The following is a 27,991-nucleotide window of genomic DNA, read 5'->3' as shown; positions in this document are numbered from 1 at the left end:
GCGCGCCGTTCCGCGGTGGTCCAACAAAGCTGATTCAGCGTGGTAGTACTGGTATAGTGCTAAGAAGTGAGTGTGTGTGTGTGCGAAAGAGAGGAAAGAGAAGCGGCATATAGGCAGTGTATAAGGTATAGGCGCACCACCGCCGCAGCGGCGTATGAGATCGAGCCGCAGTCGCGTTAAAACCGCCGCAAAGCTCGAAAGGTATACGAACGAGTGTACGAGAGTCGCAGTCGACGTCGACGACGCGCGAGCGGTCATATATATACAATAATACATCGGTGGTGGTGTAGTACATACACGAGTATATGTACACATACACATCAGACAGGTACATACAAACGAGCGGTGCTCTCTGCAATAATACCTTGAATATACCTTTTTTATACATTATAAAAAAAAAAAAAAATACCATCGCACAGAGGCCCGACATCGTGTGTCGGTAAAAGAGCGTCGTCGTGCAGCGAGCGAGCGAGCGAGTTTGTTCACTCCGCTGCAACACAGCACGGTGTGTGTTATATACCACCTATAAACCTTTTACTATACATAAAGCCCTACAGCAGCAGCAGAGGAGCCTGCGAATATATAGTAGTGTGTGCGTGAATACGACGACGGCGAGCCTACTACATAAGTGTGTGTGCCGTGTTCGTGTTCCGTGTGTGTGTTTCTCTCTTGGTGCCTCTCTGTTGTATAGTATAGCAGCAGCGGCCGCACCGAAAGCGACGCGCCGCGCCTTTCTCTCTCGTTTTTCACTACATGTATATAATAAGATATATATAAAATAATATAATAAGACGAGAGGAGGCACATTTTATTTATACGCAAAGGTAACATTATACCACAAAAAACAAGGAGGAAGAAAAAGTAACGTTGTCTGCATCGTACTTTGATTGTTTGTGCGTGAATTTGTGCCGTGTGCTCCGAAACATACATCTATATATGTAATATTCTTTCTCTTTCTCTCTCTGTTTTCGTGAGTAACAGTGAACGACTCAAGATTGAATAGTAGCAATAATATAGAATCGTACACGATTATTCATATAATTACATAATATAAACGTGCAAAAAGGTTGTGTTATACAGTGGTGTCAATCGTCAATTTTTTTTTCTTCTGTATTGTAGATAGATGTTGAAGTGCAGAGTCTCTAGACGTGTTTGTATCTCTACATGTGAAAGTGTTTTGTGTTTTTGAAGAATCATCTGTCCGTCGTTTTTCTTCACACAACACGGTGCGTATTTTTCTTCTTCACATTAATGTGTGCATCTCTTGAAAACACGCGAGAGTCTGTCGCAAACCAGAGCGACATTTATCATATGCATGCACGAAGAGTGCGGAATGACGAGTGCCACACCGGCTTGTCGTACGTAATGACGAATATGAAGAGCAATGCTCGATACATACGTATACCCCAACTTACCTATGGAACGTACTTTAATAACAAAATAACGTCGAGGAGAATAATAATAAAAACAAAATACGACGACGTATTCGAATTACGAGCGTAGACACCGCCGCTGATGCATCGTGTAATGTGTGCAGATCTTCAGCCGCTATTATTCGTCTGCATCATTACGTTACGCACGATGCATGCGTACGCCAAGATCAGCTATCGGCTTCTTATCGATGTACACTTATAATAACGCAAAGCGAGATGAATCGACGCTCGAAAGAAAAGCCAGAGAGAGAGAAAAAAACGAACGCATAGCAGCAGCGGCAACAGCAGCAAAGAATGCGGTCTATTCCTGACTGTACATATTATTGCCTAGTGCTTGTGCAGCGGTGTGTTTTTAGTTGTGTGCCTGTGAATGTTGTGCATGTGTCCATATACCTATGGATTGCAGAATTACCGAAGCACCAGCAGCAGCAGCAGCGGCAATACCTATATGTATATATTGTAGGAGAGCAGCGGCGCGCCGCGTGCATTCCATAGCCGCGCGACTGTCCAGCGTCTCTCTTTCAATTTTTTTCTCTCTTTTCTTTCGTATTATCAAAAAATTTCCAACTCGTTAGTACCCGCGTCGTTTATCGCTATCGACGCGATTGCGTCTGTATCTATGGGTATAATGGACGAGCGAGTGCTGTCTGTTATTTACACACTAACGACGTATTTTCCATGGAAATATGTATCTTCCACATGCTGAATCGAGCTCGTATCTCATAGGTACCCATATCAGGTACCTCTCTAATATAGTTGATAAACGCTATAATATAACGTTTGGGTGTACGAGCGTTCACCATCGGGAATCATCATCATCATCATGATCATCGACAACGGCGCGGGGGTCCTTGTGCGCCAAGACGCAACATCGTCGTAGTCGTCGTCCTCACTCCTCGCACAGTCATTCGCTTCGAAAAAAGGGGAGGGAAGAGCGAGAGAGAAGCACAGGCTATCCATTCTCGCTCTCTCTCTCTTTTCTGCTTGCTTCTCTCGTTCTTATAATACACCTATATACTATACTTATAAGCAAAGGCATAGAGCCCCACGGAGTATACGTTTGTGTGTCTGTCTGTGAGTGTGCATGCACCTAAGTAGTCCTGGACAGCGCAGCAACAGCATAGAGAACACACTCCACGCCGTGGAGGATGCACGCTCTGCTTCCTCGTGCTCTTCTTGCCCGCTTGTTGTTGTAATCCCTGCAGTTCCGCTGAAGCCTTTCGCGGGCTCTGTGCATGTAGTAGGATACGAACAACGTGTTCCGTATCACTTGTATGTGACTCCGTTTTTATATCATCATTATGGATGCACTTGAAAAAAAAAAACGTAATCCTAGAACCTCTCGTACACGCACATGTGTACCGTTAATGTTTTAAATCTTTCGATCGTTTTCTTTCGATCAGTTAAAGTCAACGATGTGCATACGTTTACTCACACACGCTGCATGCCGTTTGACAATTTGATACCCGAAGCCTCTGGTCCCCGTGACATGTCGTACTATGTAACGTACGACCCCAAAAATACGATTCGCCGGGGCCTCTCTGTGTGTATTTACATTCATGCACACTTACCTTTCGAGGTTATGGCTCGCCCTCTGCATCATCTGTCGTAGTACACCAACTGGTGGATGCCTGTTCATGCCCGCGCCCACCGATGACCAGCCGGATGAATGGACAGTGATATATCGTGGATCCCACGAGCAGTAATAACTGTCAAGTAGTTTCCTTTTTTTTTTTTTTTTAAGGAAACACTTGAATTCGTAATGTTAGATCGGGCGCGACTACCCAAGCAACAGATGCCATTGCACTTGCAACCTGCACTCGTTTAATTCCAAATAACGTCGATGGTCATCTTCTGTGGTTTTTTGCGCTCGGAATATTACGGCATTTATTTTACTTCTACGTGCCGGCGCGCGGAAAAGAAGTCCAAGAGTCGTGTTAGTGAGAATTCGTCACGGGTGTCGAGTCGTCGTCGTCGTCGTCGAGAGCTCGAATTTGATGCCCTGTGCATACGTATAGTTTTTAACATATCGTTTACTCTATACTTACGCTATCCTTTCGTTTTCTCTGTAATTCGTCCCCCCGTATACGCGAGTACGAGGCGCAGAGTCGCGCTCGCACATACCTAGTCGATTTTTCGCGGACTCGCTGCTGTCTGGCTTTCCGAGTAATCGGTGCGGCAAGAAAAAAAAAAGAGTTACAACTCGCCAAAATGTGAATTTTACATTCGCGCGTTACTTGAAACGCTACTAATGTGCTTAATAAGTATAAGAGCAAAGAGAAGAGCAAGAGAGTGAGAGAGAAAAAATTCCAAATTATTCATTCACGGAGCATAGATATTTCTGGCGTGCTCGTATACGCGCCCGTGCGAAATCACACCTCGCGCAGTCTCGCTTTGCTGTTTTTTTTTTAATTTTATTTCAGTTCATGTTATTTTTTTTATATACTCACTCGATAATCTCTTTCCGTAAAATTTCTTCGACCAGTATATCTTTCTCTGGGGGGCCTCAGCCCGATCGCGTTATTAAAACACACGCCAAATGCTCGTCGTATTATACGCGACGCGACCTTCGTTCCATTGCCGGCGAGAATATTATAAAGATCAACGCACTTGTGCCACTCTCTCGTCGATTGCCAATGTATATTTCTCTCTCTCTCTTTCTCCATCTAAATTGACTTTTCAACTTCTCCAATATGTGTACCGAGCATATATATGCAGGCACTTATTGCCTTATGGCATTACATACGTACGTACGTACCCGCGTATTATTATATATTTATGAAAATCTCATGCATACTGTACATACCTGCTGCCGCGAGATTATTAAAATATTCACTCGCGGGTAACCTTGTATCACGCGTATAGTAGCGCGCCTCGATCGCGTATACGCAATCTTCACCTTGTATACCGCCAGCGAATGTATGTAATCGCGTAACGAACCTATTTTCACCTGCGTAACGAGATCTGTATGTCAGCTTTTTTTTGTCGTTGTAAAATTAAAAGTACGCGCGAGTGCCGATTATAATTTGATCGAGAAAGAACTTCGATCGGAGGAGGAGGTCACTTATGTATACACGATCTTTTCGGGGGCCTCTCTTTCTTAGCACGTGTGTGCATGTGTCTGTGTGTGTGTACGCGAGTGTGCTGCACGTCTGGTCAGTTAGCCAAACAAAGCTTTAAATATAGTTTTGCCATTGAACTGGTGCTGCAGCGCGTAAAGCGGGTTATAAGCGAATAATATCCAAATTTAGAGCGGCACAGCTGCGTGCGCGCATGCACGTATATAATTCAAGCGTGTAGTTAGTTATAATCCACGTGTGCATACTCTGTGTGCACCCCAGGGTTGTCAACGCTCCATTAATAAAACATTAACCATCGCGTCACGCGCAAATTGCTCGTATTTCTATGAATTCAATGTATACTCACAATGTTGCTCTTCGCTCTGTTTCGCAGACTTTCGACGCAGTGTCCCCCCACAAGGAGAGAGGCGCGGCAAAATTTGATCGATGCCAATTGAGCAGCGCGAACGACAACCGCAGCAGCAGCAGAAAGGGCTGACGACGTTACAGGAAGGATAATATTGATACACAAAAGTATATAAAAAATCGGAGCCGACGCTCGCGGAGCGAGCCAAGACAGATCATACAGCCGAGTGAGAGAAGAGCTTTTACGGTAACACACACATAAACGCTCGAAAATGCTCAAGTTCATCAGAGGAAAGGGTCAACAGCCCGCGGCCGAGAGGCAGAAGCTGCAGAAGGACCTGTTCGCTTTTCGCAAGGTTAGTTGATTAAATTACAACCTTACAATATACAAATACCGTATGTGCCAAAATAGAGCCGTAGTTGCGTTCGCAAAAACTACTTCGTATCGCGAGCGAATGACGTCGAAGGAATTTATACATCATCATCGTCATCATCATCATCATCATCGCGTTATGTATCGGTATATTTCTGGCTTCAGTTCGAGTTTACTTAGGCCGATAGTTTAATGCCGTACGGTCTATGAAATTTCGTACGTTCCTACCCGCGCTATGTGTTAATTTAAAAATAAGCATTCCGGATGAAGCGGGATCGACGACGACGGAGCTCTAGCTTCCATCGTTTTTCGCACCACGAAAAATGTTCAAAAGCCCCGCGCGCTCGGTGCGACATGATCGCACTTATATACGCGCCCGCGTAAACGAGCGAGTCGCCCAGACAAACCGCAAAAACCACGAGTGTTGTACGCGTAATGTAACTTCTTTCTTTTTCTTCCTCGTTGTTATTGTTATACATTTCCTTTACCCCTCCTTCGCCCTCTCGACTCCTCACCTTTCGCTCCCGATGGGTTTTAATTATCTCGAGTGGGCGATCGCGCGCACCTTTTTATACAATATAATAATACATGAAAATTTCACCCATGAGCAGAGAAGTAACGACGACGATATATATATTATAAAGTACGCGTACACACGCAGTAATAAGTACAAGTATATTATGTAGTGTATTAGGATTCGCCAAGCGCCACGTAATACCCGCATGTTTCAGCTGCTGTGTGCAGATAATACGAGATACAACACACTTACTTTTATACTATATATATAATGTACGACGAATATATCTACGCGCTGCGCCGTGTGTGCCATCGACTTTCTCACGCTCCTTGTTTCTTTTTTTGCGTTATGCTGCTATAGGCTTTGCGCTTCGCGCGCGCGCGGAAAAGCGCAACGCACGGTGCAACGTATGTGTACGACGACACAGGCAAACTGCAGCGCCTGGTAATCATCCTCGTCGTTACGATCGTTATTAGATTTTCCTTTCGTCGAGACGCGTCTTTCTTTCTCTTTTTTTCCGAGTTTTTCCGCAGGCTCGAGCTGGACAATAACACGATACAGTATACAAAGCGTGTATAGACTGTCCACAGACCGGTTCTCTCTCTATTTTCTTCCGATCGATCGGTTGCGCGCTCCGTTATACATACACACACACACACTCACGCGCAGACATTACCGAGCGCCGGGTTATTTTCATTCGCACGCAAGCAAGCAGCAGCGGGCAGGCATTGTCCTAGTTGCGAATCGATATCGCGCTATACGACTACTATACGGCTCGATTGGGAGAAAAGAAAAAGTCATTCGCCCGAAGCGAAGAAACAATTATCCGACTCGTATATAATACGCGCGCGCAGTTGTACGTGCGCACACGGCGAAAAATATAGTATATATGAAGAAAAGTCGAACTACGCGAGCTTTATGTACATTGTGTGTTGTGCGAGCGCAGTATATATAGGATCGTTTAATGACTTTTACACATTGTTGCTGGCGTTTGTTCTTTTTTTTCTTTTCTTTTTTTAATATTTTTCTCGTTCGAAAAAATCCTTATTGTTGCCTTACCGTTGTTGCCCATATATACTACTGTATCGTTGAACAGACAATTGAAAATAAAATACTCCTGCCGTTGGTACGCTCGCGCGAGCGAGATATGCAAACATTCCACAACTATCTTTTTAAGCGAGGGTATAATTTTCGATATTTGCCGCGCTATTATCAATAAACGCCGCTACCCACGACCCTACCTCTTTTCTAAGCAATCGAAATCGTGAGAATAACTCATTTTTGTACGCGGGGTTACTTATACGTACGTACGTGGCTCGCGCGCGCGTGAATACACGTATGAAATTACACGATACCTACCCTCCCGCTTTGATAGAAGCCAATTCGAAAGGAGAGCGATCGGAGCTGTGTGTGCGTGTGTATATTGCAAAAGCTCAGATTTATATGCATTTGTAATTTACAACTCGCTTTTATGTGCGTAGGTGTTCGTAAATATACACGTATAATAGAACTGCAAGCAGGCGAAATGTGTGCACTTTTTGCCTATGTACGCGTATATTATAAGCCAAATGTAGATCGAAGATCCCGAAGTGCGATTAGATTGTGCGCTGCCTCGCGAGCGCTAATGATTAATTCGCGATCGTTTTACAATGCGTATCTCACTCTATATGCATATGATATATATAATATAAATGTACACACATGTGCGCAGTGCGCCTTTCGGATTGAAACGCCACCGAATGAATCGCGTACGATATAGATATGTATTACACTTGTACATAACGAGAGCTACTGCGCGCAAACTTTTCATTTCACCCGAGAGATGTTTTGTCTATTAAAAAGATTTAGCGTGTGCAACGCGCGTGTGTATTGTGTACGAGCGTTATATAGCTCGGAGTAATGAGGCACAGCGAAAGGTTTTTCGCACACAGCTTTAATACAGGCCCGTACGGAGCTAATGTTACGTTGCGCATTCGTTTTAACAGAATAATAGTTGCATCGCGCGCGCGCGCGCTCAGTCGTACACGCGGATGAATATATGCGCCATAACTGCTGCCGCTGCTTTGATTTATCTCAACCTTATCCCTCTTTCGTGCGCTCTTTAATCAGACGGAAAAAGTAATTGCAAAACAACGGGGATAATGGTTTCGTATGAATTTTTCGGTGCTCTCTTCTTGTTTACGATGTACGGTTTCTGCGGTCGCGATCGACTTAGATACGACGGGCACGAGCTTTGTTATTTTATGAGTAGTTATGTTGTTACGATACCGCTTACCGATCTGCGAATCGTGTACATTTCCGAACCGCAAACGAATAAAAAACAACATCTATTCTAATTATACATATAGTACAAGCGCATTGCACGTATCAAATATGCGCGCACGCGCTAGTACAGAGCATTTAAAAAGTCTCCCATGAGATTAGATAGTAAATCAGTCCAGTGTCAAGTACTCCGCGCTGTTGTGTTGCTCATAACTCGCTGTCAATTATTTTTCACATACTTATACGTCCTAAACGTGCACAATGAGCAGCTATATTGCTATATATTATGTGTAGTTTTACGATCGATATGGACGGCCAAACGAAAACGCCTCTCCATATAGGTACAATAATATAACATATCGACGCGCCGACCGACTCTTTTTTTCCGCTCGCGCACAGCTGCGTGTACGTATATCAACGCAGGTGATATGACTAGCTCGTTTTTTTCCAATGCTCTAGTCGAGTATTTTACCCACACACCCACGGAGGAGAAAAGCCCTATATACATGAGAGTCCGAAGGAACAACACCGACATACGACCCGCGCTCACTTCCGCGCCCATGAGAGAGAGAGAGAGAGAGAAATAAAAAAGTATATTAAAGGTGCAGCAGCAGAAGCAGCAGTGCTTTAGTCGCAAGCAGCGCGGAAATGTGGGCCAACGCGTGTGATATTCACGTCTGGTGCTCGCTCGCGCGTAATGTATTACGCGTATATTATGCGCGTCTACGATTTTTATATGTAAAATTTCCCGTGATCTATCTCGAGAGTGTCGAGTTTCGCGCGCACGTCCGGTTCGGATTAATGGACTGAACGCAGAGCCAGCGAGAGTCCATCGTGTCCGTCGTTTCGGTTTTCTTTCTCTTCGTCTTGAAAATGTAGAGAGTCTGCTTTTATCTCTCTCTTTCTCCCTTGATTTTCGTTTTTGCCGAAGAGTTTACGAGAAAACAAAAGGTCACATCTTTCGCGTGACCAGCTCTTTATATATTATATGGAGGCTCGAGTAAGGAAGGCTTTCTGCGCGTCCACGTTAGAACGATGGGTATCTCCCCCCTCGCCGGCAAACTTATGCACACCCACACAAATAGTATAAGTGTTGGTTATATTATATATAGACACATTTACAACACACACACAAACTCACATACGTACACACGCATATAGATACGATATACGAGTACGAGCGAAAAGCTAACACACGACGGAAGTCCGTTTGTGGGCTCGTGCCCAGCGTAGCAAATAAATTCAAATATACGCGCGCATGAGAGAGCGCGAATATCCTTTCTCTCTCTCCGAGACCATACGAACGTATTTTATAGTATAGACGCGCACGTTCGCGCATACATTTAGAGCTGCTTGCTTATAACTTTGACCAAAAAAAATATACATTCACACCGTATAAGTTTTGAATGTGGCGCGCGGGGGAGGCTGAAGTACGGAAATAAAAAAAGTCGATCTTTTGCACGCGCGCGCGAGATCGAGAGCGGCGCAGTGGCCGCGGAGCACGCGATCCCGAAGAAAAGCAGCATGTGTTTTGCAAGCTATGGCAGCAGTATAGTGTGATCCTGCTGCATCACGTCGTCGTCGTCGTCGCGCGAGCTGCAGTTGCGCTCGCCTGGTCAGCAGCACCAGCAGCACGGAGCGGCCAATGCATAATGTAATAGACAGAGAGAAACAGGCTCTAGGAACTAGTTTTCACGCGCGCGAAACGTTTTTCGTTTTTTTTTCTTTTGTTTTTTTTTTTTTTTTTTTTTTTTTTTTTTTTTTTTTTTTTTTTTTTTTTTTTTTTTTTTTTTTTTTTTTTTTTTTTTTTTTTTTTTTTTTTTTTTTTTTTTTTTTTTTTTTTTTTTTTTTTTTTTTTTTTTTTTTTTTTTTTTTTTTTTTTTTTTTTTTTTTTTTTTTTTTTTTTTTTTTTTTTTTTTTTTTTTTTTTTTTTTTTTTTTTTTTTTTTTTTTTTTTTTTTTTTTTTTTTTTTTTTTTTTTTTTTTTTTTTTTTTTTTTTTTTTTTTTTTTTTTTTTTTTTTTTTACTTTGTCTCTACATCCCTCCGCAGAGTCGTGCCGAGATGACTGCACTTATACAGGAATACACGTACCTATATATATATGCAGCCGAGTTTATATTTAGACTTGAACTCTCTCTTTCTCTCGCGGGAACTCGACTTTGCAGTTTAGGCTCCTTTGCTCTCTTTTACCTCTCTCCCTCTCTCGGTGTTACGTATTACACGACACAACACCGTGTCTGTATTAAGCGATTGTATACTGCCTTGTGCAGTAACAACGAGTGCCTATCGTATCTTTTGCGCCGTTGTTACTTCAAAGCCAATGCGGTGTGCGAGACAGACGCGGATCGAGAGAAAAAAAATTAAAAACGTAATTATCCGCGAGTGCTCGAGACTCGAGAGGAAAAAGAGTCGCGTGTCTAATCGTGCAGCTTGCGAGACTTCTTGAATGAAAAATATATCTTGACTTTGATAATCGCTATTATATATGCTATTAATCCGAGAAGACGAGCGACGAGCGTCATTCGCTTCTCATTAACGATACATTATTATGTTCCTCTCGTATCGTCTCTCTTCGTACTCGAGAGAGAGTCCGTACGGAGTAATAAGCATGATGCCTCATTGCGAATGAATTACATCACACGACGCCTGACGAAATTGAGATAGTTTATAATACATAATATATATGTGCTACCTATGTATTTATACGCGCGAAATGCGTAATCTCGATGCACGTACAAAACGAAATGATAAAGCAAGTACACACGCGTGTACTAGCGGATTACGCTAATTTTCAAATTTCTCAATTAACGTCGCGATCGCGAGAATGTGTACCATGTCTTATACATTCTTCGGAGCTCCCACCTTCTTTACTCTTACTCTTGTACTCGCGTGGATCTTTATACATTATTAACTCGGTTTAACTCATTAAAATCTCGTTCGTGCATGCCCATTATGTCATGTCGCTTATGATGATGATGATATGCGCTCGCGATATAGAAAGAGGGTATTTATTATAATATATAATATACATCAACTCTTGCTCTATACACGCGGGCATATATCGTAAGGCTTCGTCGCGGTGCAGCATAATAATATATAACAACAACAACGGGGTATTTAGCTTGGGTTTTAAAGAGATTAAAAAGCTATGTGTTCTCTCTCTCATGTAGCTCCGGCTTTTGCGGGGTATGGATTACTTGCATACAGTTACTGCTGACTGCCGATGTATACCACACGCTCGGAATTTCTCTCTTTCTCTATCTATCTCTTTTCGCGACCGAGAATACCTTTATGCCAATGTATATATCGTATATGCACCCGCGAGAGAGGCGATGCGAAAATGTCCGTATAGCAGTGACCTGTTGATTGCCGCTACTACTGCTGCTGCTGCTACACATATAATACGTGTGTGTGTGTGTATGTACGCGGCTGTGCGAGCCGCTGGCGCAGAGCACGACGCGCGTATTCCACTTTTATAACGCACAACACACTATATACAGCACGCGTTTGTTGAAAGTAGGACTGATGATTGTGCGTTACGCAATTTCCTAAAAATCATCATCGCGTCATGTATATAATACTTGTTTGTATTTTATTTTTTCATTATTTTTTTGTTCTTGTATGATATTAATATAGAACTCGGCTATTGTGTACATCATCGTGCAACTATGTGAATACACATATATATAGACGATGTAAAAACTCGCATCTCTGCCGCGCGGATAGAAAGTTGAAAGCATATATTACAACTATTACTCGTGCCCGTGTGTGTAAATGTGTGTGTGCGTACGTGGAAAAGCCAAAGTACACAAACATGTGCGCGTGCAGCAGCGCGGGCCTTCTTCCTTCCTGCCTCTTCTCTTTCTCTCGCTCTCTGTGCGCCTCGGCGTCGCGAATACGGGTTTATAAACTTCCGTCTGACCGTCGCACGCGATATGAATTCGTTTCGCGTGTTTATAACAAATACTTTATTATTTGCACAGCAGAGAAAGAGAGAAATTTCCACGTGTGAACTGCGACCGATGGATGGGCATCTCTGATTACGGCAAACTCATAAACACATTGAATTCTATACGATTTCGACTCGCTTCGATGCAGATGTGCTTTGAATGAAGAAGCCATTATCGCTATCTAACTATGTCTTTGACGAAATACCGATTCCCCCCGCAATTGGCATTCCATTGTGTATGATAGACCAGTCGTCGTCGCATATTATAACATTTCGTATCGAAACGTCGAGAAAACGACGTACTTTTATTATCTTGAAATTAGTTCATTTAGAAATGCCGATATTATTCACTCCGATCTACATACTCGGTCGTTCAATGGTTCAATGTCAAACAAAACTATTCTTCAGAGACAGATACTAATAACCCATATATTATATCAATTCTACCAGGCGAGATGATATTAGTGTTAATACACACACGATAGCGATATAATTATCTCTTTTTTTCTTTTCGTATCAAAATGATATTACAAAGGTCCCTCGTCGTCGTTGTCACTTGCGAGCGGTTAGAAAATTTTCTGTGTACTTGTATATGGAGGCACGATAATATAGTAGTAGGAGCTTGTCTCAAAAACGCAAACTATATACTGATATTATATACACACGTATAGCAGTATACACACATGCGACTGCAACTCTGCTTATCAGCAGCACATATCTCGCCGAGGCACGCGTGTGCTATATGTGTGTCTGCTCGCTCGCTCGCTCTGACGCACACATTTCGTATTTTTGAATTTTAAAGTCACTAAGCTCGACGCGCTAGTTTTACAATGCAGTGTTTTCTCGTTCTTTCTTTCTACTCCTTTTTTTTTTTTTGTATAAATGCGATGGGCAAGAATAAAATAAAGATTGAAGCGCGAGAACAAAGCACGAGACGAGATGTACAATATGCTATATAAGCTTTTCGCTCATGATCGTTTTGTCGAATCGAAAAAAGGAGTAACAAAAAAAAAAATTCATAACACGTTGCTGCTGCTGTTGCTGCTGCTCAGCCTCACTCGCTATGATGTTTACGAGTATGCAGCAGGAGCAGCAACGAGAGAAAAGGAGGAGGAAAACGGAGTCGAGAGACTCTCGGCAAAAGGGCAATACGATAAACTGCTGCACTGCGCTGCAAGTATATATAAGCGGATAAACCCACAACATACACTCACACGGCTGCTGCACGATGCAGCCAACCTATGAACCAAAGAGAGGAGGGAGAGGAAGAATCCGAGAGAGCCGAGCTGCATCACGAAGAGGACGACTCCTCTTCTCGCGCGCGCTTATAACTCAGCATGCCCTTGGCCTTATAGTTCTTTCTTTCTCTCTCACTCCTTATACCTAACTTTTTTACGACGATGCCGGAACGCTCGCTCGCTCGCGCGCGCTTGCAAGACACAGCATCGGCTCGTCGTCTCTACCTCCTCCTCTGTCTCGTCGTCCTCTTATTCTCGTTCGTCGTTGTACTTTTGCAACTCTCCCGATGACTTTTATGCTTTTTCTTCGTCTTCTATACTTTCTATGTACGCGATTAAAACCTACGCAAGAAGCATCGGCACCGATGCACGGCTGAATTCGTAAATATACAAGCCGACTGCTAAGGATCATTTTCTTTTTTTTTCTTTTTCTTTTTTTTTTCAAGTTCAAGTGAGCCTCGGGAATTCGTTCTCTCTAACAGATGTTTCAATCGCTAATCACGTTCTCTCTCTTCGTTCGAGTGTTGTTCTTTTTTTCCTCAAACGCGCGCACAACACAAGTTCGAGAGCAGAAGCTTCGCGGTGTTAGGAAATATTTCGAGTTTAAGAAGCATTCGGAATATGTGCCAATTGGAGTAGGTATACATTACGAGACAAGAGAAAAAAAAAACTTGTGTACTAGCTGTCCAAGCGCTCGAAATTATCCATCAAGACTGTTAGCACAAGTGGTCTCTCTGTCTCTCTCGTTTTTTTGTTGTTTATATTTCCGAACGTGCGAGCAGCGCGTACATAATTCAGTAAATTCTTGTATCGCGCGTAACTCGCGGCTATACAGTACTTTACAATTTACGTGTATCGTCCGATTCGAGAGCGTGAATCATTTTCCACGACTCACGTGTGTGTATTAACCGTGGCTGTATATAAAAGTACATTATCGGCCTCGTTAGCGTTTTCCTATCGCGCGAAATTAATTAAAAGCTCCGAGGCTTTTTTCTTCGCGCTCTGCAGAGCGCATTATACGCGTATGACTGTATACGTGAAAAGAAAATGAATGGCGAAATGCAAGGAGGGAGAAAAAAAGGATTAATGAAGCGACTCTCTCGGCTGGCCATATATTATGATTTTTCTTATCGTCAATTTTCACCGTATAGGTGAGTCGTCGCGCAAACGGACTATGTACAGCCGTACAAGACTATCGATCTTATATTTCACGTCTGCGTGTGCTTGTGTGTGGTGTACCTATAAAATGAGTCATCGCAAGCCTCGAGTATACACCACGTAGGGAAAAGAGTAATGCACCTTTCCTTAATGTAGGCTATGCGTATGTCTGCCTTCTATAACGGTATAATTTGCGGGTGCGGCGTATCCAAACAATCTGCCATATACACAGCGAGGCGACGCGGGGCTCTTTTAATTCATCGGTCGCTCGTTTGAATAGTTGTCATTTTTTTTCTTTATTTGCTTTTTTAATAATCATCGATGGAATCGTTCCTATTGACGTTTGTTCGAGTTATAGCGACAGAACGGAAAGAAAGTTTTTCTCAAAGATAAAGACGAAGAAAAAAAATGTACTCGTCCGCGAGCGAACGGGCGCTTGTTAAAAACGAGAGAGAAAAAAAAGCTTCAAAAAGCAATTTTCGGTGAAATCATGAAAGCGCGCGCTCGCGTTAACAAATTATCGCGAGAGAGTATACATTATTGCACTGTATTATAAGGCCGGCTTCGGGCTCAATTTTGTTATCGTAAAATTTTGCCGCCGCTGCCGCTCCTGCTCTCCTCCACGAGAGACCACGAAAACGAGCGCGAAAGCTTGTAAATATAATTTTTTTTCTTTTTTTGTCAGTTCGAGGTACACACAACGAGCGCGCTAATTTTGCGAAATTTATATTATATAGAAGCCGAGCAATTTTCGGTGGTTTTTTTCTATCTATTAATAAGAGCGCGAGTGAGTCGCGCTGCTCGAGTATTTACGCGTTACGTATAGTTTCTCTGACGAAATCGCGTTTTATAGTTATCGCGCATTTTTTTCTACGGATAAGTGTAATGTATGCAATTTTTTTTCTTTCATTTTACTGAACTCTCGTCTGCTTCGATAAACTTTCTAAGCGCGCCGCTCTGAGCGTCGATAAGAAAATCTATATCGTCGCGCAGTACACGGCTAAACGTCGCATCCGTATATTTACGTTTGCCGCTTGTTTGTCCGACATATATATTACATTAGGTTAAAACTAGGGTAAAGACGGTATAGAACAATAAAACGACAATGTCAGCGAAGATTAATTAATTGCCTTCTCTCTTACTCTCTATATTATATATTATATGTACATTTATATAGGCAAAGCAAGAAGGTCTCGGCGATTAATCGCTCAACCTTGCAGAAAAAGAAAAAGAGAGAAAGAAAACACATTAGACGGCGATATGAATAATACACAATAGAGAATATCTCACGTCGCGTAATTCCAGCAGCAGTATATTTAAGCAGCTCGAGGCAGAGCGAAGAACGACAGAAAAAGTCGCGCGCGCGCGCGCGTGTGCATCCGCGTGTGCGCCGCACGCGACGATACGAGACATATATGTAATAATATATTAAACGTCGCAACGCCGCGACAAAATTAAATAAAAAAAAAATTGTTCGCTTTATGATCCAGCTGAATCTGGACACAATAATTGAGCCCAATTAAAGCGATCGTTGAACTAACCCTATTGTACCGATCGATGTTATGATTTCTGTGATCGCTATTTGTTTGGTTCTTTTTTTTTTTTTTAATTTCATAACGACCATCAAGATCAAGCCGCAACAATAGGTCGCGGAACTTATTGTATCGGGTTATACGCGCATGTACACAGCCGCGTATACAATAGGCAAAAGTAATAACGCACTCGCCGTAAATCACGACATATTAATCGAGTCGCAAAATCTGACTCATCGTCGTCTCAGGGCTGCGCGCGGCTGATGCTGCTGCACGAACGTTCCGCCGATATACGAGTTTATACACATATTGTAATGAGGCGAAAAGTCCCCATACCTGTGGTCTCGTGCGTTCTTTTTATTTTTATTTTTCACCTCCTTCGCGACGAGCCCTGTAATAACAAAAAATCGAAAGGAAGTGCCTATATTTTATGTTGCGCTCCGACGATTTATCTCACCGTCGTAAAGAAAAAGATGACATTTTTATTTTTATTCTTTACCTATGGTTGAAAAATTACATATCGAAATTATCGCGCAATATATATAGTCACGGTGAATTTATACAGACTCGTTTTGCTGCGCGAGAGAAGGAGAGCTTTCGATTATACATTATTATAATACGCGAACTCTGTTCGTGTGTGTCTGCGAGTGTATCGGCCTTGAAAACGTGCAAATGTAAACTGGATCTTGATTTTCTTGAAATTTACGCGAAGGGACACGCGCGCCGCGCGGCTTCGAGAGAAACGCGTGTATAGTGTATATGCATTATATATATCTATACGTACATTTGCTCGCTGCTCATTATGCATATCTTGCCCAAAGATACGAGTGTATACACACTGTCGCCGTTTGATTTTGTTTTTTACTCATTTATTTGGGTTTATTTATTTTGTTTTATGTTTTTTAATTTGAAAGCCTTGAGTGACGATTTTAAGGTAATAAATTACTTGCTATCAGCCAATTCGTGCAGCCTGTACACATGCGAGTTTGTGTTTGCTGTCTCTGTATGTGTGCATGTGACATAAACCACCACACCACACCCAAAATTTTTACCACGCGCGGTTTTACAAAGCCAGATGATACCCCCTACCATGACGTGTGGACAGAAAGTCGCGCGGGTAATTTTGGCGCAAAATTCGGTAAATCGGTTGTAAGCTCTGCGGCCTCTGCGAATCGCAATTTTTTTAGCCTCAATAATAAGCGCACATACATACATGAAGATAATATTTCCACACACATGATTTTTAATAGTAATATTATTTTTATCTCTCTTTCTGTTCCAGACGGTTCAGCATGGCTTCCCAAACAAGCCAACGGCCATCGCATGGGATCCGAGTCTCAGGCTCATGATAATCGGCACGGCCTCCGGAGCCATCAAAGTGTATCCTTTTATATACGTACTTCTCTTTCCTCCTTCGTTTTTCCGTCTTCCTTTTTTTTCCAACAAAACGGCATTATAAAGCCTTTAATACGTATATTATGAACGATGCCGCCGCCGCCGCCTCAGTTTGAGTGTGTATGTGTGCATGCGTCGGTATTTTATACGCTTCGCGCACACCCTCGCTCGCGCGCGCGCGCGCCCGAGTCACAGAGGCACGAGCGAGGCCTAGCATAGCGCGATATATCGTACGTATATACGAGGATAATAGGCGAGCGCGTAACTGTATTTCCCCCTGGCTGACCATTCATCTCTTGTGCACGTAGTAAAGTATAGTTTCTTATTCTCGATTCTCTTAATTTGCTCGCCCGCGCGCGCACCCAGGAGGTAGTGCCCGCTCCTTCTGCGTAGCAGACACACACACACATACACATCCTTTCTCTCTGTATTATAAACTTGATTAATTGTTTAGACTGCTACGGACGCTGAAAACGTTCCCGCTAACGTCGTCGCGGTCGTCGTCCGCAGCCGCGGCCGCGGCGAGAAAGTATAAACATGGGTGTAGTTCGGCGGGTTAAACAAACAATAACGCTGCGTCCAGCACACAAAAACCAGACGGTCAAATTTTAATCGACTCTCGACTACGCGCATTAATATAATTGGCGCAGATATACGACGAGCCACGGAATTTCTCTAAATCGATAAATGCTCCAAAAATGTGACCGAGCGAAAGGGCGTGCACCGACAGCAAAAAATAGATATGCGAGAGCGTAGAAGAGTTTCGCGTTCGGTTAAAAAAGTACAAAAGTGTACCTGTCGGACACGTTCGCGACGACGTGCGTTACATGAAAAGATCAGGGGGGGACTCTCTTTATTATTGGCCTCCTCGTTCGACGAAAAGATATTATTACAACGCCTTCGGAAAGAACGAACCGTACAGGCTTTATTTTACAATAATCTGTCTTTTAAAATTATAAAATCCTCGCACAGGTCGCTGCTGCTGCTTGGAATGCCGTAAAAACCTATATAAATTTCTCAAAGCGGTGTACAGGGACAAGAAAAAAGGAACCATTGAAATCCAAACAAAAGAGATACGAAGGCGAAGAAAAAAAAACTCGTGTGTTAAATACATCGTCTCGGCTCTGGCGCTCGTTATAATCGCGCGCGACACATATTGCGAATTATTAAATATACACACAAGCGATATTTTGTATTTGTACTGTAAAACGTGCACACGAGCGGGCGATACGAGAGGAGAAACAGAAGCAAAAAAAAAAAGAATAAGAAACAGAAAAAAAATTCATAATAAACGTGTCAGCGAGTTTTATTGTCGGACGTGTTATAATATGCATCGCAGACACGACGAACTCGACGATGCTGATGACGACGATGATGCGCGCGTGCTCTCGTTTTATGATATTATACACATCACACTCGTGCGCGCGTATACTTTCTGCGAAAATTTTCAACTTCCAGAATATCAGCACCCGCAATAAATAAATAAAAAATGCATATGCACACGAATGAGCCAAGTTAATTTCCTTAACTCGAAACAATTTTTTCAATAAAATCAGTTTTGGCAGGCCTGGAGTCGAATTTTACGGACAGCACTCGGGCGAGAGCGGCGAAGTCGCCGTGACCAAAATCATCGCACTGCCTAATGAGGTAAGATATCTGCTTCTTTTTTTTCTTTCCCCCATGTTACGCACTCACACACACACGGATATTTAACGCATCGATATACGAGCACGATCGCATCGAGGCATGAGTCACGCTCGCAAGTTTGACGATGGATAAATCGATACACGCTGTATTGTATCATATGTATTATATTTTTTCATGCTCGAGTCGTCGTACACCATATAGTTGTGTGATATGCATGTCAATCGTTTGGCGTTAAATACAATAAACTTTTATGCTATTATACATAGCTGATATCAATGTAGCATAGCGCAATATCATATTTAGCCGGGCCGAAATTATATTGCGTAAACGCGATGTCAAGGTCTGTACGCCGGTAACGTGTCAGCATATAATTTAATAAGCATCGGTAAGTGGTATACCGGCTTGCAGTTTCAAAATAGGCATATCTTTTGAAAATCTGTGACTCCATACAGATGCGTTTATGAAATGCTCATGTACATATTCACTCTTTCGCGTGTAATGCGCGCTACACACAAAACACAGCCACGCCGCGCGTAATTTGCCTTCGATATGCGAAGACAGGCAGCCGCCGCCTGTATACACATACACGTCCATATTAATGTACACGCGAACCTGTGGCGTGCAACAGCAACGCCCCTTTACATGGCTTTGTTGCTCCGTGTGTGTGTATGTGCCTCATCTTTTTTTTTCATTACTTCGTACTCGATGTACACACACTCGTGTCTGTGTGTGAGTGCATCATCATCACGGTTACGAGAGTGCGTGCGAAAAAAAGCGAGAAGCTTAAATAAAACGAGCGAGAGACTCGTGCCCGACACGCGCACTCGCGAGTACCTCACCTACCTATATGTACACATTGTAAATATGTGTGGGGGTCGCGTTCGTAATTCCGGGCATCAGCTGCAGCAGCAGCGAGCGCGAATGTAGAACGAGAGCGCCGTGCGATTCGTATGCTGCTACTGCTGTGCGTTTATAAAAGGGCTGTTATTTTCTTCGTGCATCGATTATTCGCGTTACATACACGCGTGGGCCATATAGAGCTTTGTGCGATTCAATAATACTTATGATAAAATGTATACGCGAGATTTGGGACACGATCGGTCGGAAAAACGCGCATAATATAATACATATAACGTAGCAGCAGTGAAAGTATCGATACACCGTAGAAATGAATCATTCTTTCGTAATTGCGGGAAGTGACTCATCGAAGCGCGTTTCGCGTGTTTTCTTATACACATTCGCACCTTACGTGCCGCGCGCATGCTTTTTTCTCTCCTTCTTCGCTTCGAAATTTATATATTATAAATTTGCATCTGTTTAACTATTCGACCGCTTAGCTATAACGATACACGTGCGCGCGAAGGGAGAGAAGTTGACGCATTTACGAGTACAATACGCGGAAGTTCGGTTATCCGCGCGCCATGTAACCGATCGATTTTTCGATCTTTCGTATACATACCGATCCGTATTACACGTTGTTATGATGAGTTTTTTTTTACTTCGCGTCGCTCTTTTACGCGCGCGCGTGTGTCACAACTCAACTCGCTCTTGTACGTCTGCAACCCTATTTAGCAGTAGTACAGTGCTCGAGAGCGAGCGTGCGAAAAAAGAAGAAGAAGAAGTGGTACGCGCGCGCGTTCTCAATCGCGCATAATTACCGATATACACATTCCGCGCGCGACGTACACATATATAATAATACTTGCCTCGCAAAGTCGAAGACTTTGAAAATACCCTCTTCGATTTTCCAACAACGATAATTTCAACGTTTTATATGCTCACACGACTGTTTTTGTTATGTATTGCATGATAGGGCCGTGTTATATCGCAATGCGAGGATAATTCGTTGCATCTATGGGAAATAAACGAAAACTCCGTGATCGAAACGAAGTCGCTCCACAACGAGGGCAAGCTGAAAAAAATATCAGCCATGTGCTTGGAGTCGAACGGCGATCATCTGCTGCTGGGTACCGAGGGCGGCAACATCTATCTGCTGAATCTCAAGACCTTCACGATGTCCGACCAGATCATCTATCAGGACGTCGTTATGCAAAAGTAAGTTTCTTGTCTACGTAAGTCTGTGTCTATCCATGTAACTTTTTTTATTTATTCATTTTGTACTTTCAGCGTGCCGAAAGACTTCAAAGTCAATCCCGGCGCGGTCGAGGGTATCGCCGAGCAACCTGGCCATCCGGACAACATCCTCATTGCCTATCAGCGCGGCTTGATGGTGCTCTGGAACAAAGCCACACCCGGTGCTCAACAGGTAAAGTATCTATACATACAGCAAATGCGATGCGCATTAAACTTTTCGTATAGCTGACAGCAGCGACGATACACATATATATAACAACAATGTATAAAACACGAGCCATATGTGTGCACACACAAACACACGTATACATACACACGCGTGCATACCACGCATTCGACCACATTTGCCAACCGCACCGTAAAGAGAGAGAAAGATCATCGTTTATGTACACGTTCGCGAACGCGACCGACCGCGTGTGCAAAGCTTTTTATTCACACTTGAACATTTTATTATCTCTTGGCATTACGCGCGCTACAATTGTCCGCTTCTTTTGTACATACACGCACGCATCTAATTTTTTATTTTTACTGTATAATCGGCATTGTTCTGTAATTTGAATGGGTTCAAAGCTATAGATATGCTTACACGTATTATGTCTATGAATGCAATAGACCTCTCTTGGGCTAGCACTTGTTGGGTAATTGGGTTATTTACTGTATAGTTAGTCGATCGAGCGAGAACGAGAGCGACGAGGCGCGCGATCGCGCAGGTGGGGGAGGCGGTTTTCTCTCTTTCTGTGCTTTATGGTTGCATCGCGATTTTTATTTTCAATATTTTTTTTCTACTGTTTCACTCTCTTTTGTTTCGCTGTCTGCCTCTAGCAAGCTCGATGATTCGCCACAATTCATCAGCCTTTTTTTTTTCAAGAACCGTACTTTATGTACGTGCACGTACTTTTTTGTTGCTTTCGAAGCGTCTGGGATGAGTGTGCGCGTATTTGTGTATAATACATTAAATGACTCTCGCATTTGTATTGTTGTATGAGGACTCTTTACGTCTCGAAGGTGTAAAAAAAAAATGTCGATCGTTAATGCAGGCAAACGCGACAAATTAGACCACACCATACACTAAAGATACACATTGTCATTTTACTATAAATAAATACTTAAAATACAGCTACAATTACACGAACGCTTATGTGATCTACATTTTTCAGTCATTATAACTACCATAAACGTTCCTGTTTTTGTTACTGCATAATTTTTCAACCATAATTGAAAATTTCACATGCTGATCCGTTTGTTTGTGTATCTTGTTTGATTTCCTGCCTCTCTGTATTGCTCGATGGTTTTGGTTGTGTCCCGCTATTTGTTCTCTTCTATCGAAACGATGTTTCGAAAAAAAAAAAAAAAAAAAATGGGTTACGGACGACGCTTCTCTACCTTTGTACAAATCCACCACCACCGCTTCCACGCGCAATCATCGTCAATGAACCACGACGACGACTGCGACGACAACAACAACCACCAATGAATCAATCGACCGTGTACTACAACCACCACAGCTCATGGGTTTGTTTTCGCGTGCACAGACGTTTATCTCCCAGCAGCAGCTCGAATCGGTCCACTGGGTGTCCGAGACGCGCTTCGTCTTCTCGCACAACGACGGCAGCTACGCCTTCGCGACGCCAGGCAGCGAGCAGATACAGGCGCCGCAGACGCCCTACGGACCATATCCTTGCAAATCGATTAGAAAAATCATAGTCCATCCCATGGCAGAGTAAGTGAGCGCGTCGACGCTTTGTTCCTTGTTTTTGCGCCTCATTTGTTCCATCGAGGGGCATGCGATGAACCTTATTTTTTTTTTCGCTCTACTCTTGCAGCGGCGACGAGCTCATTATTTTCTCGGGCGGTATGCTTCGCGGGCATCACGGCGATCGCCAGACCATCACCGTGAAGAAGGAGAGCCCCGTCGAGGAGGAAGAGTCGGACAAGAAAAAAGCGAAAAAGCCCCACGTCACGTTCGATTTCACCTCGAAGGTCATTGATTTCTTCACGATAATGCCGAAGCAGAAACAGGACAACGATGACGGCGAGAACGAGGAGAAGCCGAAGAACAAAGTGTTGGAGCCCGAGGCTCTCGTCATCTTGGCCGAGGAAGAGATCGTCGCCATCGATCTTACCGATCCCGATTGGAAGATGATGTCACTGCCTTACCTCGTGTCGCTGCACGCCAGTGCCGTCAGTATATTACTCATTATACGATTGGATTATTACTTTTTTTAGATTTTGAAATCATTCGATATTTTTTTTTTTTTTCACTTTTTGAACGATGCAAAAAATAGGTAACCTGCTCTCAACACGTGCCCAATGTACCGGAAGAGTTATGGAACGCCCTCGAAGCCGCCGGAAAAGCTCAAACCGGTCACTTGTACTCCGATAAACCGTGGCCCATCGACGGTGGCGTGTTGCTCTGCAAGAAACCCGCCGATCCCGAAAAGCCGAAATCCCGCGAACTTCTGCTAACCGGACACGAGGACGGCACCGTACGTTTCTGGAACGCGTCGGACGTGTCGCTCACGCCGCTCTACAAGTACAACTCGTCCGTTTTGTTCACGGGCGAGCACCTCTTCGCGCTCGAGCCGCCCGCAGAGGACGAGGACGAGGACGAATTTCCGCCGTTCCGCAAAGTCGGCAGCTTCGATCCTTACTCCGACGATCCTCGCTTGGCCGTGAAGAAGGTCTTGCTCTGTCCGCAGTCGTCGACTCTGATAGTCGCTGGCACCGCGGGACACGTAATCGTGGCCAAAGTGGTCGCCGAGGAGGCCAAGGACGTCATGACCAAGGCAACATCCATGAACATCGTCAACGATCGCGACGGTTTTGTCTGGAAGGGCTACGATCAGTTGCCCGTGCGCAACGAAAAGATCGATTATCCGGCTGGTAGTTTTCATCCGCAGAGCTTGCTCCAGATACACCCACCGGCGGCTGTCACGGCTCTGGCCATGCACAGCGAGTGGGGTCTGTTGGCGGCCGGCACAGCCCATGGACTCGCCGTGTTCGACTACGTTAGGAACAAAGCAGTCTCGGTCAAGTGCACTCTGAATCCTAACGGTAGGATCAATTTGTTACGATGAATATGGTAGCGTTTACGAAGGCATAATTGATTAATGTCATGATTTATTCGTAGATCTTTCTGGTGCCGGAGACACGCCGATTTCTCGCAGGAAATCGTTCAAAAAGTCTCTCAGAGAGTCATTCAGACGATTGAGGAAAGGTAGATCTCAGCGCAGAGCAACGACAACGACTGGAAACAGTCCTCCTCGTGCAGGAGCGCCTGCGGAACCGAAAAAGAAAGAAACGTGAGTAGACTTTGAGCATAATTCTAACTTCGATAATTCGATTATGTACACAGTTTTAATCTTCTTAATTATATTTATAGACCCAGTTTACCATCTTCCCCGAGCGGTGATCCCGCTGTAGATGTAAAACCAGTTGAACGACAAATCGAAGCTAGACCAGTTGACGATGCTCTGGGTTCTATGGTCAGATGTCTTTATTTCGCAAGAAGTTATATTATAAGCAGTAAGCTCAAATATTTCATATTTAAACGGAAAAAGTAAAAATATACATCGCACAAAATATTCATCTCACGGCTTTTCTTTTCAGTGCAAAATACGACGCCAACTCTGTGGGCGGGTACGAATAACGGTACAGTATACGTGTTCACGCTGGGCATACCGGCCGGAGTTCGACGCACCGAGGAGGACGTCATTTGCACGCTCGGCAAAGAGATCCAACTGAAACATAGAGCACCCGTCATTGCGATCAATATACTCGACGGCTCGAACATACCCCTGCCCGAGCCCTTCGAAGCCGAAAAGGGCGTGTGTGCGGGTCCCGACATGGCCTCGCCACATCGCGTCGTTATCGCCAGCGAGGAGCAGTTCAAAATTTTCAATCTGCCGTCGCTCAAGCCTTTCTGCAAGTACAAGCTCACGGCGCACGAAGGATCGCGCGTACGTAAAACCGGCTTCGCCAAATTCACGTGTCCCGTCGAGCCCTCGGGGGTTCATGAAGAGACGTGCCTGCTCTGCCTGACGAATCTTGGCGAATGTATCGTTCTCAGTATTCCCGAACTTAGAAGGCAACTCAATGCTGCTACTATTAAGCGCGAGGATATAAAGTGAGTGATAAAGTGACGATTGAGGCGTGCACGCATACCTTTTTGCATTAAAACAAAACTAAACCTGTACGTATTCATTACAGCGGTATCTCCTCCTTGACCTTCACAAAATCTGGCGAAGCCTTTTATCTACACTCGTCGTCCGAGCTCCAGCGTATCTCCTTGTCAGCGTCGAAAGTAACGAAAGCGCACTGTGCGCTGAATCTTCCACCAAATGCGAGAACAGTAGAACCAGAAATTCCAACCATTGAAATTGATCAGCCAGAAGAAGAGGCGCCCGCTGTCGAAACTGAAACCGTGGAAACTAAAGTCGAGGAACCCGTCGTGGTGGAAAAAGAACCGGTGACGGTACCTAAGGTTATTAATGAAAATGGTGTTGCTTCAAGTAAGTATCTTTCAGTTCTGGTTTTTTTTTCTTTCATTGTGTGCCCGTTCATAGTGCACGTCTGAAAATAAGTGAGCTATTTTCATTATTTGTTTTTTCCTTGCATCAACCCCTTAATCATGTTAAACAGTTACGAACTAGTCATTCCATACGACAATGTGTGCACGATTCAATTTCATAATAGCATACAATAAAACAATTTTGCACGTTCATTTGTGATTCTTTAAATGTTTACTGATCCAATAATAAAATGATACAAGCGATTCATTCAATCATTCAAACCATGCAAATTAACAAAGACCACTTACATGATCAAAAGCCATATGTCTAATAACGGGCAATAAAAAACAAATAAGGAGAATAAAGAGATCTAGAATCGCTATGAAACAGAAAAAATAGCATTCCTGACGACGTATATTTCAGCAAATGGAGAAGAATCACCTAAGATGAAACCAGCAGCGAGTACCACAGATATCAATGGCGATGATGACAAACAAGATCTCAGCTCGCTGGGCGACATCACCATTGATAGTGTTAAAGATCACTTACTGTAAGTATCAAAAATCATCAAAATTTTCTCGAAATTCCAATATTTTTGATAAAAATTTCATTTTCGAATTTCGCAGTAACAGTTCACTGTTCAAAAACGTCGGATCATCCGAGGACTTGCATAGCCGTTTGGCTGGCCTTAAGATGGAAGTAACATCACGCACTTCTGAAATATCGACACAGAATCAACAGGTAGTCGTTAAAACGACGACTGTTATATCGCAGCAAGCTGCAACTAATGGAATCACAACCAATGGTGACGTCGAGACAACTGAAACTCAGCATCATAACGCTTCAGAGGAACTTAATAGTGAGTTCTGATCAAAGACTAAGAGAATTACATCGTATTTCATAACATAATAAAAAATAAAGTCAGATGAGAAAATCAGTTTCCAAAGATATTGAAGTTCTTCGAATCAAGAATACATCAAATTTAAACACGGAGTTTTTCAAATTTTCAATTTTTTTTTACTTAGTATTTAGAGTAGTGTTTTGAATTATTGTTTATTTTTATCACTTTTTAGAATATTGTTTTTTAATGTGCCTTTTGTTCACTCCCAAATTGTAGGCACTACAGTAGAAAAAGAGCTGACCACTGGTACAGAAACTACAACAACGCATGCTACAATCACGTTACCTCCTGGCGTTGAGGTCAGAATTTGATTAGAAAACGAAAGACATGTTATGGCTTTCAAAGTGTCATTTAACAAAAAAAAATTTTTTAATGGCATTTTTTGGTTGGCTAAATATACGAAGTTAACATTATTTTTAACTGAATTTGCTACTATTAATCAATGTTCAAATTTTTAATATTTAAATATTAGCTTTTTTCAAATTACTATTAATTATCAATAACTAAATTTATCGGCTTTTTCTACCAAAACGTACATGGTGATGGTTTACGTAAATCCAAATCATGCAATCAAATTCTTTATCTATGCTTTCAATGTTTGGATGATAATATATAATCACTGCTTTGAGTGTTTTCACGTTTAATATGTGCTAAATAATTATAAAAAAGACTTCTTACTTTTTATTAACTTGAGCATTTTACTTGAATTACAGCTTAGTGCAGCCGACTTGGAAAACTTCGAAATAACTACCACAACGGTGACAACTGAAAAGTCAAAAGCACCCTTAGCTAGACCAGAAGAGGTTGGATCGTAAATTAATTAAATAAAGAAATTTTGATGAATGATTCCAAGAAAAGACTAAACAATTTAAAAAGAGACGACTATATAATAGATTTAATGTATGTAAAAGAATATGCAAATAGATTTTTATGTGAATTATTAAAAAATAATAATTTTTAAGTGCTGATAATGATTAAGCATAAACTTAACTGCCCAAGCTGAAGTGCTACAGTGATCAAAGTGTATCGAGAATTATAATGAAAATATTATAAAATTGTGGATACATACCTAGCATGTAAAGCGAGTATTCACACGTTTTTTTTGTCCATTGCATTTGTGTACGTCCATGCTTGATAGCAATTAGTTTTTAAAATTTTTGCACGCTAAAATGATTTTACTTTGATTGATGAATTCTTCGATCGTAATGTTAGTTTCAAGCAATTAATGATATATATTTATGAGCTATAATTTATATCGTAACGTTTCATATGAAAAATAATAGTTTTTAAGGAGTGACATCGAATTTGTGTGAAAATAACTCTGTTATTGACAATTTTAGTATAAGTAGTACAATACTGCATTTTAAAAAAAATAGATACATGGAATTTCATATTCAAAAATATTTGCTTAATATGGTACTATAAAAGATGTATGTTTACTTAAGTTGGTAACAAATAGATGTATTGTTAATGATGTGTGAATAACTCTTATTTTAATGTGAAAGAATTTTCGTTTTTATATAAAATTTTACACAGAAACAACTTATTCATATTGT

At 42.6% G+C, this 27,991-nt stretch overlaps 1 protein-coding gene across 8 annotated transcripts; it reads left to right on the top strand.

Moving 5' to 3' along the window:
* Nucleotides 1–171: 171 nt before the first annotated feature.
* LOC106657313 (protein lethal(2) giant larvae) lies at nt 172–27,981 on the top strand. Of its 8 annotated transcripts, none has more exons than XM_014378754.2 (18): nt 172–328; nt 1,120–1,226; nt 4,887–5,214; nt 17,170–17,267; nt 18,839–18,929; nt 20,743–20,984; nt 21,057–21,195; nt 22,529–22,743; nt 22,847–23,204; nt 23,309–24,077; nt 24,154–24,325; nt 24,406–24,548; nt 24,633–25,149; nt 25,233–25,534; nt 25,958–26,084; nt 26,161–26,393; nt 26,652–26,734; nt 27,149–27,981. In XM_014378754.2, the coding sequence occupies exons 3-18, from the start codon at nt 5,131–5,133 to the stop codon at nt 27,248–27,250; spliced, it is 3,675 nt and encodes a 1,224-aa protein (XP_014234240.1). In that variant the 5' UTR covers nt 172–328; nt 1,120–1,226; nt 4,887–5,130; the 3' UTR covers nt 27,251–27,981. The 8 variants fall into 8 exon arrangements, with proteins under 8 accessions (XP_014234240.1, XP_023318483.1, XP_023318487.1 ...); XM_023462715.1 differs by having other exon boundaries at nt 25,925–26,084; XM_023462716.1 differs by lacking the exon at nt 172–328 and adding an exon at nt 382–824 and having other exon boundaries at nt 25,925–26,084.
* Nucleotides 27,982–27,991: the final 10 nt, after the last annotated feature.

Source organism: Trichogramma pretiosum, unplaced genomic scaffold (assembly GCF_000599845.2).
Source record: "Trichogramma pretiosum strain Unisexual culture from Peru unplaced genomic scaffold, Tpre_2.0 scaffold1, whole genome shotgun sequence".
Taxonomy (NCBI): domain Eukaryota; kingdom Metazoa; phylum Arthropoda; class Insecta; order Hymenoptera; family Trichogrammatidae; genus Trichogramma; species Trichogramma pretiosum.
Note: the sequence above shows the minus strand (reverse complement) of the source record. Positions and strands in the feature narration are given on the sequence as shown.